Source organism: Manis javanica, chromosome 10 (assembly GCF_040802235.1).
Source record: "Manis javanica isolate MJ-LG chromosome 10, MJ_LKY, whole genome shotgun sequence".
In the NCBI taxonomy this organism is placed as follows: Eukaryota; Metazoa; Chordata; class Mammalia; order Pholidota; family Manidae; genus Manis; species Manis javanica.
This window is the reverse complement of record NC_133165.1, coordinates 101257681-101280275: the sequence shown is the minus strand read 5'-3', so window position 1 is coordinate 101280275 and position 22595 is coordinate 101257681. Positions and strand designations below refer to the sequence as shown.

Genomic DNA, 22595 nt, shown 5'->3' with positions numbered 1-22595 from the left:
AAACAAATGATTTAGTTATGTCCAATGATTTTGTAAGTTAAAACTACAACTTTATGAAACTAGGTACATTTATATATTTCTGGTAAAATAAAGCAGTTTTTATGACTCATACCATATTCTGATTCAGATGCAAATAATCAAAGAAACAGGTGCCATGCAGAATTCATGCCAGCAAGGGTTATATCAATACAGTGGAGACTGAGAAGCCAATTTAGGAGACAAATTAAGGACACAAGAATATATTCATAAGAGTATATCACTGACTATAAAGAATTAGTTTATGAATATATTCTTTCATAGATTAACAATTGGCTCCAGGAGTTGTTATATGAAACAAAGGGACTTTTCAGTGTCAACTGTGCTGATTTATTCAAAGTTGGGATATTAATTCAACTTCTCCAACCCTTAGCTTCTTTACTTGTAAACTAAAGATTTAGACTAATCACTAAGTTAATCTAGTTGATCACTAAGTCCTACCTACCTTTCACATTTTAGAATAATTTGATCATGTATAGTTCAAATTCCTTGCCTTTACAATGATAAAAATACATAAATGAGTTATACAAAAAAGCATCTCCATCAAAGATGAAATGTTCAAGCTGTATTTTCCACAGGACATCCTAAAAAAAGACAAATTGTCTGAAATTTCAATAATTGAGAAGTTCCAGATTAAATAACTTAGGAAACCACAGATTAAATAACAAAGTTAATTAAATGTATTTCTTAATGGTAGAACTTCTCAGAGCTTTCAATATACAAACATTAATTATATATAACCAATAGTGGTACCTATTATTTCCAGACTTTTTGTTCTTTATTCAAGGAACATTCAATAGGAAATTCTGCCTTTAGAAATATTTATTCACGGAGAATTTAACAAGGCTAGCACTCTGCAGAACGCATATAGGGTAACACTGCTTCAGAGAAATTCTCCCTGTTCTAATTGAAAGGATATAGTAAAAAATAAAAATACCATATACAGAGCTAGAATATCTATCACAATTTAAACTTTGTTTTATCATAGTTACAAGAATTCTATATTAAAGTACATTGATCCACTGTTCAAGAGTCTTTTAAAACTCTTGAAAATGTAACATGTTCATACCAAAAAGATAGACATATGGTTCTCTTGAGCAGCATGTTTCAGATCAGTGAAGGCTTCTCTTCCAAGTCCTCTATCAGGAATATTGAGAATATGAGCCAGAGCCAGGTCATTCTTTGAATTCACCAGCAGGTTTAAATATGAGTAGATAATTTTCTTTGCTAGTAACTGCACCTGTATAATAAGACATTATTTTTTTTATTGAAATAGTTCTAAATCCATAAATAACCTTTTTTATATGCAGTAAAAATACTTTTGATCATTCAATGACAGTATCTCACTCAGCAATTTGAGAAAAGGGAATTGCTATATAAACCAAAAGTTTGAGTTGAACAATTAACACATCCTTGCTCATGAAACAGCTTGTAGCCAATGAGAATTTATGAGTAAATGACAACTAACATAATTGGAAAAGGTCTCTTAGAAAATGATATATAAAAGATATAGTCCAAAGTCTGTATTTCTGATGGGAACTAATCTCATTCCCATGCATACATTTGCCACTAAATAACCAATAATGATGTCCCCTGATGCTTAGAGTCAACTGGCATTATTTGGTCCTATACCAATAAAATTCGTCATCATCAAGTAGACGTAAATGTTAGATTTAGCAGGTAAAACATCAGGTAGCCACTATAAATACATTCAAAAACTAAAATAAAATGAGTTCAATAAATTAATATGTTATTAATCAACAGAAGAAATGACAACAAAGTGGACACTATGAAAAGTACAATAACAGAAATGTTTGCTAGGTGGGCTCAGCAGGAACTTGAAGAAAGTGGAAAAAAGTTGCAGTGAACTTAGAGATATATCCATACAAATTACTGAAGGTGGAAAACAAATGAGGAAGAAAAAAAGAAAGAACCAAAGAGATCTATGGGAGAATTTAAAGAAGTTCAATATACAGGTATGTATACTTTGGACTATATCTTTTATATATCATTTTCTAAGAGGCATTTTCCTACAATTAAAAAACAAAGAACAAAAGAGATCTGTGGGAGAATATAAAGAAGACTCACAAATTCTAAATACAATTCATTCATAAAACATGAAAGCAGAAAAAATATTTGAAGAAATTATGGCTAAAAGCATCCCAAATTTGGTGGAAAACATTAATTTATATATCTTAGAAGCCACTCAAGTAGAAAAAACACAAAGAAAATCACTCTTATACACATTATAACCAAACTCTGACAGCCAAAAATGAGAAAAAATTTGAGAGTGGTCAGAGTATAATGACACATCACATTACAGGGGAACATGGTTAACAGTTCATCAAAAAGTATGTAAGCCGGAAGACGGTGGAATAACATATTATGCTAAGAAATTATCTTAAATACTACTGTACAACTACAATAGTCAAGAGACTATAGTATTTATGAAGGGACTGACACTCAGATCAACAGAACAGGAAAACAGAAGTTCAATAAACCCAACGCAGTATGGCCATTTGATTTCTGAAAAAAGTTCAAAAGAAAGAATGGAAAAGGAAATCACAACACTTCATGTGAATCTGTAAGACACAAGTTTCCATTTTAATTCACAGTACAACAGCCTGTCTAAAACAACAGTCTGTCTAAAACTCTTCTTTATGCCTTCAGCATTTGGGAAGTAGTGTTACTTGCCAAATATCAAAGCAGAGAAAAAAAGTGATAATCATATTGTAATCAGAAACTTTTTTACTCTTTCTACATTTAATTTCATTCAATCTCTGTTTCACTGTGCTTCTACTGCCCAAAAAATACTGAGAATTTACCAATATGTATATAGCTGACCTTTACTGGGACAAAACCAGGGCTTAAATTCCCACATCTACAACTTGCTCTTTAAGGCCAGCAAATTCTGTCCTTCTGATCTGTGCTGTAAGGCAAATATCAAGGGAAATCATCTTGGAGTCCTCAGAGTTAGAGTGTTTCTTTTAACTCATGGCTGCAATTGGAAATCTCTCCCTATCATTATGGTTAGATAACATGGCAGTTATGGTTTCCCTGCTCTTGTATTTGCAAGTGGGTTTTAAAGAGGCTCTCTGGAAAAGCATTCCACATAAATACAGTTATGATGTCCAGAAGCAAGGGCCTAAATTGAAAAAAATCCACAAGATTAAAGCTTTTACCGAGATACTAAAAATAGAGATACCTTTCTGTTACTTGTTTAATAAACTAATTCTATCCATACCACTAAGTATTTGCAATATGTTAGAAGCTGAACAATTTTATTTAAGCCTTCTGACAATTCCAAGTTTCTTTTCCTATCCCTTAATTATTTCTGAAATGCACATATTCAGTTTTAATTTGAAGAAAGTCAGTTTTTCTAAATTGAGAAGATTAACAATTTATACAGGTATTCTTTACTTTCTTTGCCAACACACAAATTAGTGACAAGAAAAGCTGGAGTAGAACTAATATACTGGTAGAACTTTTATTTAATTGATGATTTTCTTTTGGGGCCTTTATTCTATTTTTCCCTTCATTACTTCAGAATTTCTAAAACAATAGTTTAGTACCTTGGGAAAAATAAAATGAAGTAAAATAGAATAAGGAATGGTTTCTCACATTTATTCCACTCCTCTACTTGAGGGCTCTAGCATAGCATTACCAAGTACACTTGGTGATTAAAATGTATCTTTGTAAGACTGCAGCCCAAAGAATCACTTTGAAATTTTAAAATAAATATATAGCCTTCTAAAAATACTTTGTAAAAAGAAAAATTAGAAAGCTACAAGTAACAGAACTATGGCTGAAAGGATGGCTGCTACTTTAATACTCCTTATTAAATCTAATCTATCAACTAATCAATAGATGAAATTCTCTCAGACAATCCAAGAGGGCAATAGATAAAAAGTAGAGGATTAACACTATGAAATTATCATTGCTTTTTAAAATGGGAAAACTATATGCTTACAATGAAGACCCATCAGTTTCCACATACTATAATCTTTTTTCATGATATCCCTTAGGACAATGTTTTGTATCTGTAAGCCACAATTCTAAACTCTTGGGTTATTTTACATGTAGCTCATTTTACAAAGTAGCTCATTCCTCCTAATTAAAAGGCACAATAACACTTACTGTTTTCTCCCCATAGGGCCTATAAGATACATCAAAGGGGAGAGTTCTGTAAGTGACCTACCCTGTGGATGTATGAATATATTCCTTAAGTAACACTGAGGAAAGACCAGGCAATTTGGAAAGCATTCTTTCAAGATTCGTAGCAGAAAGGAAAAAAAAGAATGTAAGTGAAATATTAATTTCAAGAAAGAGAAAATAGTTACCAATCACTAAAAGGAACCACATCTGGGCAGGAAACATTCAAAGTTGGGTTTGTGATATTTTCTCATACAGAAAAGAGGAAAGTGCTCAAAAGACTACTAAGGCATGTAAAAAAGATTCAGAAGCCAGACTGAGGGGAACCCTCTATTACAGCACCAAAGATGAATGACTGCAAATGATTTCAAAGCACTAAATAATAATCCATGCATCCACAGCAATATATACACACATTTTAAAAAGATAAATAGAAAAAATAGGAAAAAATCTGTATGTATACCTATATTACAAATATCTATAACACCAACTCCTAAACTAGTAATAAAAGAGAAAGTAATGACCATGCCATTTTTAGGGAACTGTACTTGATTCCAGTTGATGAAATAAAACTCTTCTTTACTGAGAAATGGCAGCCAATTAGTGTAAAGACATATTAGAATTAGAAACTCACCATTTTGAAAATTCTAAAGAAATAATTGATTCAGACATCATCATTAATGCATTTATTTTTTTCATTTGGTGAAATGTTGTTGGGAAATATTTACACAGTGCCAAAGTAACACCCTGCCGATCTTTCATGACAGCAAAGGGAAAACTATGTCTTTACACTGGACAGACCTGGCACTTCAGGACGATTTGAGTTCGTGTCTCCTGATGTAATTAATTACTCAGGAGTACAAAATCAAATACTCAGCATTAGTTATGAAGAATTTGTTAGAAAATGTTAAACCTCAATCTAAGAAAGCTTTTAAATGTAACTTCAGTTTATTGAAAATAAAGGAACAAGTTAAATAATATCAGTAGGAATTAATCAGATTAAAAAAAAGAATAAGGGGTATTCTTCTAGATTAAAAGCATCTAAGGAGACATAAAGCCATTTAGGGGAACAAATGGAGAAATTTAAATGGAGAAGATAATAAATGGTATTAGGGAATACTTAAGTTTTTAATATATGATAATGATACTGTGTTCATTCCCTTATTTTCAGGAAATGATATGTTGAGGAATTTTAGGGATTAAGTGTCATGACATCAGTAATTTAACTTTCAAATTGAACAGAAAAAATATTTGATGCAGATATAAAGCCCATTAGTAAGTCTAGGAAGTATGTATACAGGTGTTTGAGGGCACTGACAAAACATATTTTTCAAAGTGTTATCTGTATAATATCGAACTTATGGGAAAGTCTGCCTTAGCAATATTTCCTGAAAAATGAAAAAGATTCATCAAATATGTTAACTAATTGGAGCAGCAGGATTTGGAAACAGGCATATTCTAGACCTTTTTACATACCGTATTTTTAGATATATTGAATACAATTTTACTGCTTTTTCCAATACTTTCAAACTTTCATCTTGTCAATAGTGATTTTATTAAACATAGAAGCTTTCATAAACATAACCCCCATGGTTAGTGAGGAGTTACTATATTTATTAAGGTACCTAGTAGTGTTCTGATGAAAGTAAATTATATTAGATCAGACTTGTACTTGGAGCTAGTTTTCTGTGGTTTGTTTGCACAACAAACCCTGTTATCAGAACTCATAATGAATTGGTTATTTTACTGCAAAGGGTACAGAACAGATTTTTCAATTGTACATACCCTCCCAAGAATCAACCATTTAAAACAGTAACTGTCAAGTTTACCAAATACAAAGATTCAAAGAACTCTTGCAACCTGGACCTTCAACCACTTTTCTGATAATTAGAGTGATACCTACTTTTGCACAGTGTCTGTTTCCTTGGCCAGAACCATGAAGAAACTGATTATCATACTCTTGTCAGTCTCCAAAGTATTATGATTTGGAAATACACTTTTACTTAAACAAAATTTAAAAAACAGTAACTGCAGTGTATGATCAAATTCATAGTGATTTGAAGAGGATCATATTCTGCTTATTTACTCACAACTTATCAGTACCTTTTCATTATCATGGTTGTGTTTACTCATTGGTGATGTTGGCACATGAAGATCAGCTTCATCATCTTCTATACATTGTCTGCCAGACAGAAAATCCCGTAGTTGACTCTGTAGAAAATACAGGACATTACTAATAAAATGCTATGCCAACTATAAAAAAAATTTCACGTTTAGCTCAACTTAGTGTTACCGATGCTCCAGGGTACAGCATATTACCTAACCTTTGTTGGCAGTTAATAAATACACATGGAATTAAACTTCCTACAACAAAATGCTTCAATCTGTTTCCAATGGTATCTGAGCTCATAGTCTTACAAATTTAGTTAAAAGATGACCTTGAAAATTTAATAGAAGCCTTTTATTCTTGTGGAAGAATAAAATTAAAGACTAAGAAATATCTTACCTAAGGCCCAATGTTTCATTTCAGTATATATATATATATATACATATATATATATATATATGTATATATATATGTAAATCTTGTGTTCTAAGCAGCACATTTCAAACAAATAAGAATTTCAAGGGAAATAAACTTATTTTATTAAAATTAAAGAGATATTTGCTTTCACTCTCCTATACTACTCAACATCTCCATATTATTTTATTTAATCTAAAGGATCTCAGATTATATAGGTACACACACACACACACACACACACACCATTCCTGATGAGTTAACCTGAGGGAAGATATAAACTGAATTAACAAAACTCAATGAGATTGCAAACCATTCTTCCTCTCACAGCTAGTGTAAAATTATAATTAAAATAACACCAATATATACCTCTTAAAAAGTAATAGCATTTGCTACAATTCTGATTTTTTGAGCTGGTACTCATGAAGAGTGAATCATAACAGAAAAAGGAAAAAAAACTAGAAAGGCTAGGATTTTGTTATTCACAATATATACAATTTTTCAATCTCAAAATTCAAGATCACTGAAAAAAGGATTTGCTATTTAACAAATTTTGAAGAGGCAGACCTCACATTGTGGTTCTTACTGAAAGATTTTTCAATAAACACAATGTGTTAATTCTCCCATTCAAGAAATGTGATAAGAAATGTAATTATAAGCAAAGTACATTATTCTAGACCAGTTCAGTGGGTCTCTATGGTTCAAAGATTCCTGAGGTCCCTAAAGCCCCTTTAGGAGATACAGAAAGTTCTTCCTTTTCTAACTATATTTCAATGTGAATCCAAATTTTCTTGACATAGTTTGATCAAAACAACTTATCAAACAGAAACAGACAAGAGAATCCAGCTATTTTCTATCACATGACATTAAAAATACTAGCAAAAATGTAAAACAATATCTCTATTCTCACAATTTTCTTATTTTGAAAAATATACCCTTCATAAAGTGTTACTTATGTTAATGTAACAGGCTTATTATCAATATTTTTAATAACTGTTAAGTTTATTTTTTAATATTAAATATACTGATCAATTGAAAATCAGTTATTGGCAAATATCAACAGATATAACCTATATACAAAAATCTTGGTAGTCTTAAGTGGTTTTTAAGAATGTAAAAAGTTCCTAAAATTTTGACAAGGGCTCTAGATAATAGCATAAAGCTTTCTGAGTTAAGCATAAAAATCAAAATATATTTGCTGTGATACACCATTAATTCTACTGATTTATACCTTTACTGATTTGATAAGTAGCTATTCTATTTTTATCCTCAGAAGATATACTATATTTTTCCATTGCATTAATGGTTACCTTCATGTTCCCTGCATTTAGATCAGACCCATATTTCTCTATTATGAATCCTAAACTGGTATCAGAACCTTCCTTAGTGTAAGCCTTACATTTTAGCATACATACATATTCCCAGTCCATCCTTATTTTAAATGCATACACATAAGTTTTACTGCTCACTAACATCTTCTCCTAGGTAGATATCTATTTCAGTTCATCTGCTTAATTATCACAGTCTTTTTTTTTTAATTCATTATATTATCATTAATCTACAATTACATGAAGAACATTATGGTTACTAGACTCCCCCTTCACCAAGTTCCCCCCCACAAACCCCATTACAGTCACTGTCCATCAGCATAGTAAGATGCTGTAGACTCACTACTTATCTTCTCTGTGTTGTACATCCCTCCCTATGCCTCCCCCACATTATACATCCCTCCCTTCCCACCCCTCCTGCCCAGTCCCTTCCCCTTTGGTAACCGTTGGTCCATTCTTGGGTTCTGTGATTCTGCTGCTGTTTTGTTCCTTCAGTTTTTCTTTGTTCTTATACTCCACATATGAGTGAAATCATTTGGTACTTGTCTTTCTCCACCTGGCTTATTTCACTGAGCATAATACCCTCTAGCTCCATCCATGTTGCTGCAAATGGTAAGATTTGTTTTCTTCTTATGGCTGAATAATGTAATATTCCATTGTGTATATGTACCACATCTTCTTTATCCATTCATCTATTGATGGACACTTTGGTTGCTTCCACTTCTTGGCTATTATAAATAGTGCTGCGATAAACATAAGGGTGCATCTGTCTTTTTCAAACTGGGCTGCTGCATTCTTAGGGTAAATTCCTAGAAGTGGAATTCCTGGGTCAAATGGTATTTCTATTTTGAGTTTTTTGAGGAACCTCCATACTGCTTTCCACAATGGTTGAACTAATTTGCATTTCCACCAGCAGTGTAGGAGGGTTCCCCTTTCTCTGCAACCTCCCCAACATTTGTTGTTGGTTGTCTCTTGGATGGTGGCAATCCTTACTGGTGTGAGGTGATATCTCATTGTATCACAGTCTTTTGAAAGGTAAATTCTTCATGTAAGGTATCAAGATGACATTCTTTAAATTTTTGCATTTTTTCACAAAATCCTTCAACTTGGCTGACAAGTATCTTGGTTGAGGATAAGATTCTTAGGTCACTATCCTCTTCTTTCAGGACATGCTATTTAATTTTTTGTTTTTTTAAAAATAACTTGTTCTTTCTGCCAGAAAACTTGTATTTATCTTAAGAGTTCAGGAATTTTACCAGAATATGCCTAGGTCCTTTCTCAATACAGACTAGAACTTCATAGAGACTCTTACTCAGCTGATTCAGGGAAATATTTATTATAACAAAAGTAGTTATAACAAATTATTTATTTAATCATGGCCTCCTTTGCATCTGTTCCTTCTTCTCCTTGTGGAAATCCTCTCATTTGTATGTTTAATTCACTAGATCTAATCTCTAAATTTCTTACCATTTCCCTTATAATTTCTTTGTATTTTTTTCTTTGTGTCTTAAATATTTATTGTACTTGACCTTCAGGATTCTAATTTGGATCTGAATTCATCTGTTACATTGTGACAACTTTTTACATTTTTTTTTTTAAGATCTAGAAAGTTTTATGTTTAGGTATACCCTTATATTTCCATTGAGTACTTATTATTTTCAGGGATTAAAGTTGTTGTCATATCCCTCCATCAGCTCTAATTTGCTGGTCATGTGTATTCAACTTTAAAACAAATTAGATATACCCAACTATATTCTAAAACAGTTTATTAATCCTAATGTAGATAAAACCAAACTGCAAGGGATGCTACTCCATTCGTTTTTAAATTTATACTGAGTAAAAAAATAGGCAATGAATATGTATGTGTGCAAAAACGGAATAGTGTATTATCTCACATATATTGCATCATTCTATCCTCACAAATTGACCCCCCACCTCAGAAAAATGATATTATTAATCCAGTCATAGCAATCATTTAAATTATCCATTTGGGGCTAATCTCTTTGTTAAAATATTTTTGATCTAATAAGAAGCTATTCTTATATTTCAACCAGATAACAGCAACAAAAGTTCAACAAAATTTACCACCACACAATATTTCTTTCCAGTAATGACTAGCTTTCAGTTAGCTAGATTTTTCATTCTTAACATGGTCCCCAAAGCAAAAGTATTTACAAGTTACTATAAATGCTTATAGTTTAAAATAAAAATAAATCTAGCCAAATTATAATTTAGGATAGAATAGCTCATAAAAATACTTACAGGGGATATGTTGGCATCACTTTCACAATTAGAAGTCAAAATACTATATTTTCTATAAACATCGATCAGATCTAACATATTACTATTTTTTAAGAAAGCATCATAAGTCCTCCTAATGTCCTCATAATGGTCAGTCACTCCCATATTTTCGACTGGTAAGTTCAGTTTCTCATGTAGTAAGTATTTCCAGGTCAGTAAGACATCACTGAGAGAGACTGTAAATTCTCCACTGTGCTGAAAGAAAGAATGCCAAAAATATAAAGATTAAGTTGGATGCCAGAAGATTCATGAACACAGCTGAGATGGGTAGTACAAACTGAATTTTGTTTAGAGAAGTCTACATTGAATTCTTGTGTATTTGATATGAACATCCAAGTTGAGCAATGGAATAATTTAAAAACATATATAAATGTGGTACATACAATAAAACGTATAAATCTCAATGTACAACTTGATGAATTCTGGCATGTGTATACACTCATGTAACCATCACCCAGATCAAGATATCAAACATTCTCACTAATTTTCCTCCATCACCAATTTCAACCATTCCCTACCTCCAGTGGCCACCACCAGTCTATTCGCCATGTTCATGGTTTGTATTTGTTTTCTTTTGTTGATTTGTTTTATTTTTTTGGTTTCACATATAAGTAAAATCATAAGGTATTTATCTGACTTCACTTAGTATAATACTCCCTAGATCCATCCATGTTGTCACAAATGGCAAGATTTCACTCTTTTTTGTGGCTGAGTAATATTCCACTATATATGTGTACCACATTTTCATCATCCATTCTTCTATTGATAGACATTTAGACTGCTACTATATTTTGGCTATTGTAAATAATGCCACAATAAATAAGAGTGCATATATCTTTTCACATTAGTGATTTTGTTTTCTTTGGGTAAATTCCCATAAGTGGAATTACTGGGTCATATGGTATTTCTATTTTTAGTTTCTTGAGAATCTCCATACTGCTTTCCATAGTAACTGCACTAATTTACATTCCCACCAATAGTGTACAAATAGGGAAACATTTGATTTTGTTAATATTCAGTTTCTCTTAGTTCTTTCAGTTAATATTTTTAATCTCTTATTCAAAACTGTCAATGCCATAGTAAATTCCCTCATGCCATAACATGCCAAGTGTTTGTCTGGTATGTTTTAATCATAAAACTTAAATTTTTAAAAATTATGTTGAATATCACTACTGTTCTAGGGAAAGCAAAATAACATTGCTAAAACTTTGGGTCAGATAAGAATTGATTCTTTCCTGCTCATGGACACACTAAACTGTAAACAAGTGTTAAAAAAGTCATAATCACGTTTCTTTCTTTAAGTTCTTGGATGTTACTAATCAAGCAAATTGTTCTTTTTTCTCTTCTTCAGTATCCACATGATGAATTATCTCAGTGCGCATGTTGAAGTTTGGGGTTTTTTAAACTAATTACATTCTACTCCCACTTAATATCCCAAATATTAATAATGGTGCCTTCCCCAAAATACCAGCCCTAATTCAGAAAGTTCTTACTATCTTTCCAATGAAGCATGAGTAACAAATATTTTGAAGTATCCATATGTGGTTTTACAAAATGTACTATGTTGTTCTTACAGTTAAGTCCCCTTAATATGTTAGTAGTTTCTGCTGATACCAAGATCTTTCCATTAATTGCATTTAAAGGTGGGTGGGTATTTAAATAGAACTGTAATTAACTGGAACTAAACTGTAATATCATCATTAGCCAGGAAGAATAAGAGAGAGAAATAAAGCAGAACCAAATAATATACTATTTTCTATATATCTGACTCTTTCAAATTTATATATTTGCATCTTTTATAAAAATCAGCCACATTTTCTAATTACTCTCCAAATTTAGGACAAGGTGTCCAAACTGCCTTAAAATAATTAACTCTATACTTATCCACATGGAGGCAACTGAGAAAACCATTCTTATTGTCCATACAGGAGGGACCGTTAGATCATAACCATAAAAAGTAATTATATTTCATGAAACTAGTTCAATAAACAAAAAAAAAAAAAAAGAATCAGTAAGTCTCAAACTTTGGATCCATAACCAAAATCTAAGACAGATTTGTCATTTCTCAGCATTACACCAAAAACTGTATACTTTATTTCCCATCCCACAAAGGTTATACACCATAAAATTTCCAAATAGTATGTGTTAAGTAAATCCAGTTATTTAGTTTCAAAACTAAATTGTTTTATCTCAAAAATTCCTAAACTATCTTGGCATAACATCCTTCATGTTAAAAATAAAGATTTATCTTAGTGTAAATGCACAATTTATTCTCATTCTCTTGACTATAACTAGTTAAAAGGAAAACTATGCAAGCTCTTGATCTTGTGAGAAAGGGTTTTGACTAGATTAACAGTGTTTATACTGGGATTGTAAAAACATTTTAAATCCAAATAAAAATGCACTCCAAATATCAGTTTTCATGATCAGGTGCCCACCATGACAGCATATTCTATTATTCAAACCAATAACAACTGATTCAGAGAGTCTGTGGTCAAATCAGAAAATGTTTTTCTAGGAAAACATGCCAGCTGGCTAATGTCAAGAAGGAAGTTCAAGATGTTCAATGCTTTAATTCTCTGATGGACATAAGGATTGTATTTCACAAGAATAAAATGAGAAAAAGTCAGAGTTACACTTTTTCAGAGCACTTATACTTTGTATATTTTACCAAAGTTATTTTTCTAATTATTTAAAATTTTAAGAAAACTCTATATTTTTAATTAAATAGAATTTTTGTTGTCACCAACAGAGAAAAGATAACAGATCTACTTAAGAGCATTAATTGGCTGTGTAACCTTGGGTAAGATACTGAAATCTGAGTTAGTTTCCTTTGTTATAAAATGAGATTGCATTGATTAAATAACACCTGATAAATATTAGGTAATTGAAAATATCGATTGCCTTTCTTTTTTCTATTCAAAGTAAAATTATTTGTTTGTTGGGGATGGGGTGGTAGATAAATGAAATACTTCAAAAATGTTTTTTTCTTACTGGTTATGTCACTATTAGATCATTTTCAAATCTGACAGACAACCACAGGTGCTGTGACTGCATTCCATGAAGTTATAAAATTAATATTTTCATCTGTTTCATCCAACAGAACATTTGTTAACATTCTTAACAAATGTTAACAGTGAAAAATAGCCTTATAACGTAATTGCCAGATTCAAACTATGAAGTCAATTCCAAAGAATGGAAAGGCTAAAATATTATGCAACCTAATGAAGTCATAGGTATTTGACATTGAATGAAGTCAATAGTCCTTAATGAATCTATAATATGTTAAATTTCCAGCAATATAAAACTGCTAGAGGTACCATATGATTTAAGCTAAAATAACTTCCCCATCAGAAAACATGCCAAAAACCTAAAATTCAAAGATTATTTAATATATCTTTACTTTTTCCCCACTAAAGCAGTTAAAAAAACAAACATGCCAATAGACAGACTAACAACTCTACTATCAAATTCAGTTGTAGGGACTATTCATTAGGGACTCATGTTATCAAACTTCAGAGAATTAAGAACCTAATACAGCTCAAACACAGATGAAAAATACAGGTGAAGGATAGAGGCAAATGACTCCACTCTTTTATTAGTACATGCTGATTATAAACATACCTGCATGCTCTAATTAGGTAAATAGTTCATATATGTATAAATAAAACAAGAATTCCTTTAAGAAAATAAATAAATAAACATACCTGCAGACATGTTGTATGCTGTTTTATGTTGCTGAGTGACGTGAAAGTCTAAGCACTCGGGGGTGACTGAGCTGACTCACAGGGAGAGTTGAAGGAAAAACTAACGGTGGTGATGAACTCACCACCTCCACTGCACACGTGCACGCACATACACAAACTGTGAAAAGCTCAGCTGCAAGTCACCTCTCCTCTTCTTTCCCACCCAGAGCCAGAACTTTCACAGTGAATTCAGTAAATTAGCTAGTAGGAAATTAACAAGTAAAAAGAAACCCTGAGTGAATGCTACATAGGCATTCCCTGAAGAAAAAGTGACTTGGATTGAATATTTCAATAAATCAATATTTTTACAAAGAGAATTAAATTTTCCTCAGGATATATTCTACCTAGCTTGTTGATATACTTATTTTTCAAAAATTCACCACAAATAAACAAACAATAGGAGGTGATCCGAACATGGTCTGTTGGATTCCAGAACAGCCCTCAATCACAATACAATAATGATTCTTAATAACAGCCTCACTTTTTCTCTCTCCTTGTTTTCCAGTGTGTGATCACCAAGGTTTAACCTTTGGCTAGCCTATTCTGTTTACACAGTATCCTCAGAATCTATTACTTGACTTAGTACCATTTCTTCAAATTACTAAAGAAGGACAGATTTTTTTAAATGCTCAGGATTTAAACTGGAGTCTTGGATATGGATTACAATGGAGAGCAAAGGAAAGAGATTCTATGATGACCCTAGGGTGTCTGGCTTCAGTAAATGAGTGAATAATGGTAAATACCACTGAAACTAAGATTATGAATAAGAAAGTATGAATAAGAAGTATAAAGGAGCAAACAATGTGATCTACTTTAAAAAACTGATGTGTAGACAGTACTGGGACATCAAGGCAAAATGTCCAGTGAGTACTTGTTCATATAATATGCCTGGCATAGGAATACTGGTAAAGCAATGTAAGAGAAGTACATTTAGTGAAAGTGAGTAAAATTGAGCACACCGGAAGATGTCAACAAAATGTATAACTAAGACACTATCTAAAATACAAACAGAACTCCTTCAAAGAGTCAGAAAGAGACAAAATCAAATCAGCAGTAAAATAAGCAAAGGATATGAACAGACAACTTAAGAAGAGGACGTTAATGATCAAATAAGCATTTTAAAAGATGTTTAAATGTTCTGGTTATCAGAAAAATGAAAATGAAATACCACTTTTTCTCTTTTCTAATGAAGTTTGACAATATCTAATGTAGAAAAAGAGATAAGAATGGTACTCTCCTACCCTGTTAACATAAATGTAAATTGTAACAGCAGAGTTGAAGAGCAATATGGTAGTATCAAGTCAAATTAAAGATGACCTATCACATGACATGCTGGGTCTGGGGAGAACCTCTTGATCAGTGCACAGACATCTCCTTCCAATGCAGAGCTGTGTGTAATACCAAAAAACTTCAAACAGCCCATCATTTGATGGATGAAAACTATCAATGAATAAAATGTCTAACAGTCAGCCTAACAGGATGACTGTTAAAATGAAAAAATAAAACCAACTTTTCTATTGGTACCTGAAGGTCTTGAAAACAACTGTCAGATGATAAGAGCAATATGCAGAAAGAATGTATGTCATCTGTTAGAATTTTTAAATGGACACATTAACAGGTTGAAAGAAAGCTAAAACAAGATGAATAGCTAAATAAACTGATAATCCATACAATATTATTCACTGCTAAAAAAAAATGAGCTATCAAACCATGAAAACAGAGGAAACGTAAATACATATCATTAAGTGAAATAAGCCAATATGAAAAGATTGCATTCTATATGGTGCCAACTATATGATACTCTGAAAAAGGCAAAACTGTTGACAGTAAAAAGAACAGTGGTTGCCAGGGGTTGAGGAAAGGGGAGGATAAACAGGTGGATCACAGAGGATTTTGAGGGCAGTGAAACTATTCTGTACACTACTACAATGGTGGATATCTGTCATTATACATTTGTCAAAACCCAAAGAATGTACAGCACCAAGAGTGTTTAGGGATAAAGGTTCAGGATATCTGCCACTTACTTTCAAATGGTTCATAAAGAGTAGTAATATGTATGCCTTTATGTATACATACAATATATACATATGAATACTTATATATTTATATTTACATACACATACAATAATAGAAAAACAATAATGATGCATATGTGGCAAAATGCTAATTGGTGAATCTAAGTGAAGGTCATACAGGAGTTAGGTGTCTATTCTAACTTTTCTGGAAGCTTAAATTGATTTTTAACAATGACTGATTAAAAAATAGGAACACACAAACTGGACATGAAACCACCATCGCCACACACTCAGCATTTTCTCAAGCTCTATCTGCAGTCTCCTACCACAGGGCCTGTGCATATGCTGTTCCATCATCTTCATCTTGCCCCGACTCCTGTGCCTCACTAACCCTTCTCCTGCTTTGAGAGCTCAGCTTTGACCTTTCCAACCTAATCAACTCCCTGGTCTCAAAACATCATATACCTTTTCTCACAGCTATAATTTTGCATTTACGTGTAATTATTCTGTACTTAATGTCTGCCTCACTTACTAGGGAATAAGCTAGGCAGGAGTAATATCTGGTTTTGCTCACCATTTTAACCCCCACACTTATCACAATACTTGGCACATGGAAGGAAGTAAGGAAGGAAGGAAGGAAGGAAGGAGGAAGGAAGGAGGGAAGGAGATGGAGGAAGGGAAGGAGAGGGAGGGGAAGGGAAGGGAGGGGGAAAAAAGGAGGCAGGAGGGACTGAAGACATCTGTGGAAGGGAGCCAGAGATGGAAGAAATTAACATTTATATAAACAGCTGTATTGGTCCCCTTGCTGTTCCTTAAATATGCCAGAATATTTCCATCCCAAGGCCCTTCCATCTGCTGTTCCCGTTGCCTGGTAGTCCCTTCCCACAAAAATTCCCAGGACTCGTTCCTTCTTCCTCTCTTTCAAATCTTTGCTCAAATGGTAACTTCTAAATGAGGTCTTCTTGACCAGCCTCCTGCAGTAACTCCTCCACCCCAGACTCTACACACTCCGTTGTTGCATCTCCGTTTTATTTTTCTCTGTAGCATTCATTATGACCTAAAATACTAAATATCTTATTTATCAGAGTTTTATCTGTCTCTCCCCACCAGATTAATTCCATAAGAGCAGAGATTTCCTTCAGTGCTAAATTCCTAATGCTTAGAATAATGTCTAACATAGTAAAAACTTGATAAATATGTGTTGAAAGAATGACACTACATAAGAGAATTTGCCAACATTTTTCTATGTTCAAAATTTATCTTGATATATATTGTTTTAAATATGTCAAACTGCCAACTACCCATGCAAAGATTATCTCATGTTTTAATATTACATAATTCTTAATTTTTAGGTGTTAAAATATACTTCCTTTTTTCAAAATGATGGCTCTAGTAACTATTTTTCCTCAGTGGCCTTACTTGCTGACATGAGAAATAGTCAAATCTGTCAGTTTCTACTATTTTTGGAAATTATACTAGTATATAAAATCTTAAACTCTGGGAACTATTAACATATAAGATTAAAATAATTCATCAGAATGTTTTCCCTGTCCAGCCCAATAGACCCAATGAAGCCATTCTGCTCTTCAGAACTCTTCTTCCCGAGTCATAAGGTCCCTTACCATCTTCAAATGATCAAGATTTTGATCCTCATGGATGCTTCTTCTGAACTGACTTTCCTTACCCTTCATCCTTTCTTTAAATCCTTCCCATCAAAAGACTTCCCTTCCTTTAAGTATATTATATGAAATCCAAGAGGCCTTTCCTTGCCACTGCAGCTTACATTCATTCTTTTCTCACCTGAATACCTTTAACCCTTTACATACAGCTCATTTCAAATATCAGTTTGGTCCAAGCCAACTATGCAAGAATCACTTTAGAATTAAAAAAGATTAAAAGATTAAAAAAAGACAATTTACAGGGACCTGGTGTAGATTAGGAGAAACAATTTCCAAGATTGGGGTACAGAAGCCAAGACGTTTTTAAAAGCCCTCCCAAATAGCCCTGATTCGTAGTCTGGCTTCAGAATAACTAATCTATACCACAGAGTCTGAAATTAGTCGTAAAATACTACAATTACATTTAAGTAAACGTTATTTATGTGTGCTTTCTACAACTTTTTAAAGAAAGAAAATCTTTAAAATAAAAAATTTTAACCATAATAGTCACATTTATCTTAAGACTTTAAATACCAAATGTGCATGTCCTATGTTAAACTATACATACAAAAGCCTTAATTTTGAAACAAATTATTTCAAATCCAATCATAATATTTTGACAACAGACATCCAGGAGCATTTGTAAAAACAGTATGCTGATATTATAAGGGGGAATATTTTGCCAAAAAATTAATATAATTAAGGTTATTAAAATGCACAACAATCAAAATCCACTTAAAAAAAAAGTTAACCCGAATACTGTCTACTAACCTGCTTGTTGTTTTCTGCCATGGAAAGCTGCAATGCCAAGAGCATGGAGTCTGCACCACACACAGTAGTTCTCTCAGAGTCACAAAAAGTGTGCCAATTCCTTCTGAACTCTTTAATCATATCCAAGACAGACTTCTGATTAAGCCCAGCCATCCTCTTAAAGTAGGACAGAATGCAATGTTAAAAAGCCTTAGTTTAATTGGAAATTAATATTTAACATATGTAAGGATACAGAGCTAGAGAAAAATAAGTAAACAAGAGGTCATTTCCTATTTAGTAAGATTGTTTTTAATTAAATTTAGGAAAACAAAATAATACAACTTCTGCCCTATCAGAGTTTCCTCTAGTTTTCTTAAGCCAATTTTTTTGAAACAACAAAATTCACTCTCAATATGAAAATTCACACAAAACTGATACACAAATTCTGCAAACGTATAAGTAAAGACATAGCTAATGAATCCTATATTTTGAAAATGTTTGTTTTTGAGATAGGTGTAGCATCTGTGGTAGATTGCAAGGGGAAAAAAAGCCAATTTCCTTCCACTCCTATATTGCCCCCAAAAAGGTGGTCTGTTTTTCCACCCCCTTTATGACTCTGGGTCAGCCTTGTAACTTGAGTTGACCCACAGAATGTGGCAAGAATGACATCATGGCAGTTCTGAGTCTAGACTTCAAAAACGTTAATACAGCAGGCCTGACTGCTATCCTTTTAAAGACCTGCTTACAAGGTTAGTCCTTGGCTGGCATCTGAGAACTTCTATTTCAAGAGGATTTCCAGCAAGAGCAGCTCACTGCACCTAAACTGTTTGTAGAAACAATATACTTTATGCTGAAAAATGTTTTCCTTCTGAGTCTGGAATAGTGGAACATAGAGGATGCCTACATGTTCAGCCTCCAGTAAAAACCCTGGGCACTGAGTCTCTAAAGGGCTTCCCTGATAAACAGTTTGCATGTGTTGTCACAACCTGTTGCTGGGAGAATTAAGGACATCCTGGGTTACTCCACAAGGAGAGGACTTTGGAAGCATGTGCCTGATCTCCCCTGGACTTCACCCCATGCACTTTCTCCCTGTACTGATTTGCCTACTATCTTTTTGCTAAAAGAAATTATATCCACAAGTACTACTATATAATGAGCCCTCTGAGTCCTCTTAGCCAATCCTGGAACCTAGAGGTGATCTTGGGGGCCTCCTGACACAATGCCTTACAGCTTCAGCTCTTTCTCTCTTGGCTACTCTCAGACTGCCACATGAAGGAGTCCAAGCTAGCCTGCTGGAGAAGCCATATGGAGAAGAACTAAGGTGTACCAGCTGCCAATACCAACTCACAGACATGTGAGAGAGGCCAGCTTAGACTCTCTAGCCCCAATCAACACACCAGATGAACTGCCGCCACATGAGTGATCCCAGGAAAATCCAGCAGAACCCCCTAGCTGAGTCCAGCCCAAACTGCTGATCCACAGAATGATAAGCAAATAAAGTGAATGGTTGTTTTAAAGTCACTAAATTTCCAGATGGTTTGTTACACAGTAATAGATAACCAATAAAGAGGAAATATTTAGGAGGTTTCTTGGTGCCAGATACTTTTCAAAAGCTTAATATTTATTACCTCATTCAATCTTCATGAGAGACTTATGAGGAAAGTCTACTATTATCTTCATTTTACATCTGAAGTGATGTTCATATGTCAGTCAGACCTAAACCCAAGATGCCTAACTCCATAAGCTGTGCTCTTAAATCCCTATATCACATAACTTCTGATAGACAAAAGCCTTTTAAAATAATTAGATGTAGTTCCGATGTTTTACATACCCAAGCCTATATAAGGCAACCAATTCCTTTCTCGGAGTTTATAGACATGGCTGCAAAAATATTTTTCCCCCTATATTTTTTTAAGAATCCCAATCTACAGCATATTCATATGCCAATATCTTATTTTCGGTATTTTACTATAGACATCTCTCTATTCCCTCTTTCTGTTATCTTTTTCTTTTTTTATGTAACATAAACATAAACTCAGAATCATCTTTTTTTTATGTGGCGTAAGTATCTTGGGTTTGTATGATCAAGAAAGTGGGCATATGCCATTTACAAAATAATTTATAGGCATAATCAGTGAGGCATTTTAAAGATACGGGTACAAGTCTACAAATTAAAACATCTCTACGAATGTAAGTCCTAGTAAATAGCTAAGAGTTATATTTCTCTTCAAAATATCACCCTCATCTCTTGAAAGAAAAAAAAATGAAGTAAAGCTTCAGTGATACAATTGCCTGAAATAAACCTTAGTAAACTATTTACGGGCATTATTAAAGGTACTATGGGTTCAGATTGCTAAGAATGAAGACTAATCTGGAATTAGACTGTACTGAATCCTGGCTCCACCACTTGTTAGTTGTGAAATCTTAGTCAAGTTATGTTACCCCTCCCTGCCTCAACTTCCTTGTACTGAAAATGAAAATAATAGTTCCTATCTCACAGGGTTTTGTGAAAAGTAAATGACATAAATATAGGCTAAGCTTTTGGGATAGTGCCTGGAGCATATAAAAGTCAACAGTCTCATCAAAAGCAGTTTTTGGAAAGAACCAAATAGTAAATACTTGAGGAGTGCAGGCCATACAGTCTCTGTCACAACTACACAGCTTGACCTTACAGTATGAAAATTACCATTGACAGTGCATGAACAAATGAGTGGAACTGTGCTTCCACAAAACTTCATGGAAACTGAAATTTGGATTTCATATAATTTCCACATGTCACAAAATATTATTCTTTTTAAAATGTTTTGTCAACATTCAAACATGTAAAATCCATTCTTAGCTCAGGAACTGGCTGCACCAAAAAGGCAGTGCCGCTGGTTTGCCAACGTTTGGCTAGGCTCAGCTCTTCCAGTAGCTGGCTGGCTGTGACTATGCAATACTCTCTACACATGACTGCCTGGGTAGAGGTGTCATCACAAAGAAAACAGAAATAAAACCTTCCAGAGAGTTATGAGAAGTCAATGAGACAATGAACATGCAAGCACTCTGAATGTCAGGCTGCATTATACAAGAACAGTAGAAGGCGGCAGCAATAATAATACTTGTTTTTTAAAAAATGAATTCAAAGCTGCACTGGAGCAAATATTGTGGGACAGGAAATTGTCACTGGGGAGGTAGTGTGAGATGGTTAAAACAACTACATTTTTAAGTCAGATAAACCAGGACCCACACATCCAAGCTCCCCCATTTATTAACTATATTCCCTCCGGTATTACAAGTCTCGGAACAAAAATGTTTTCATGTGTAAAACACGTGAGATATCTCCTACCTCATAAACTTATGAGACGTTAGTGGGACAAGTAAATAATCCACCTAGTGGTAGGCACTTGGTAGGAGCTCAATAAATAAGGGCAGTCTTTGCTTCTGTCATTGTCAGAATGCAGGTCCTAAATGTTGCTTGGGAGGATACAACAGGGAGACGGCAAGAGTAGCGTTACTGGAGTCCGCGCACATCTTGGGGCTCAAACCCTAGTATCCTGCCTAACTAATGAGTTTAATTAGGCCTCCACGGGCCTGTCTTCCAGTCGGCAGATGATCCTCAGGCACTCCCAGCTCATCCATTACTAGATACTGTGAACTCTATTCAACAGCCCCAGACCCAACCAGGCTCCAGTATGAAGCCACTGCACAAACAATGGTGCTTTGCTGTCACCGAAAAGACTTCGTAGGCCGCAGCGTGAAACACCACTTAGGGTGTGACAGGAGGGCGAGGGAAAAGCTAGACTCACCTGGTTCGGGAAGGACCCGGAAAGTGCAGACCCAACCGAACAAAAGGTCCTACCGGTAGCAGTCCTGCAGGCTTTCGAGTCGTCGCGGGCTACATTTTAAATCTCGCGGGAGGGCCCGGGAGCCAATCGCCGCTCACGCCCCCTGACCCGGAAGCAGAGGCTGAGAGCGCCTCCGCAACCTCCTGCGAAGATCTGCTTTCCAGCGGGCCACTTCCCTCAGCCCTCCGGTGCGTATCGCGTGGGAACCCTAAAGAACGCAGCTTTGCTACCTGCGGTCCCGGGCTCCCACCTTGTTCCCTG

The 22595-nt window shown here is 34.0% G+C and overlaps 2 protein-coding genes across 5 annotated transcripts in view; one reads left to right on the top strand and one right to left on the bottom strand.

Moving 5' to 3' along the window:
• The window catches only part of PARPBP (PARP1 binding protein), a 65157-nt gene extending 42726 nt beyond the window's left edge, over positions 1-22431 (bottom strand). The window contains exons 1-6 of one of the 3 annotated variants that reach the window (XM_073213722.1): positions 22296-22431; positions 18529-18684; positions 10300-10533; positions 6292-6399; positions 1106-1276; positions 463-620 (exon numbers count right to left, since the gene is read on the bottom strand). In XM_073213722.1, the coding sequence (XP_073069823.1) occupies positions 492-620; positions 1106-1276; positions 6292-6399; positions 10300-10533; positions 18529-18681 (795 nt within the window). In that variant the 5' untranslated portion in view covers positions 18682-18684; positions 22296-22431 and the 3' untranslated portion in view covers positions 463-491. Of the gene's footprint in view, positions 1-462; positions 621-1105; positions 1277-6291; positions 6400-10299; positions 10534-18528; positions 18685-22295 lie in introns of those variants that run through there. The other 2 variants (XM_073213721.1, XM_017681338.3) reach the window with 2 other exon arrangements.
• The window catches only part of NUP37 (nucleoporin 37), a 46362-nt gene continuing 46155 nt past the window's right edge, over positions 22389-22595 (top strand). The window contains exon 1 of one of the 2 annotated variants that reach the window (XM_017681326.3): positions 22389-22522. The gene's annotated coding sequence lies outside the window, so the exon portion shown is untranslated. The remainder of the gene's footprint in view (positions 22523-22595) is intronic. The other variant, XM_037007123.2, reaches the window with a different exon arrangement.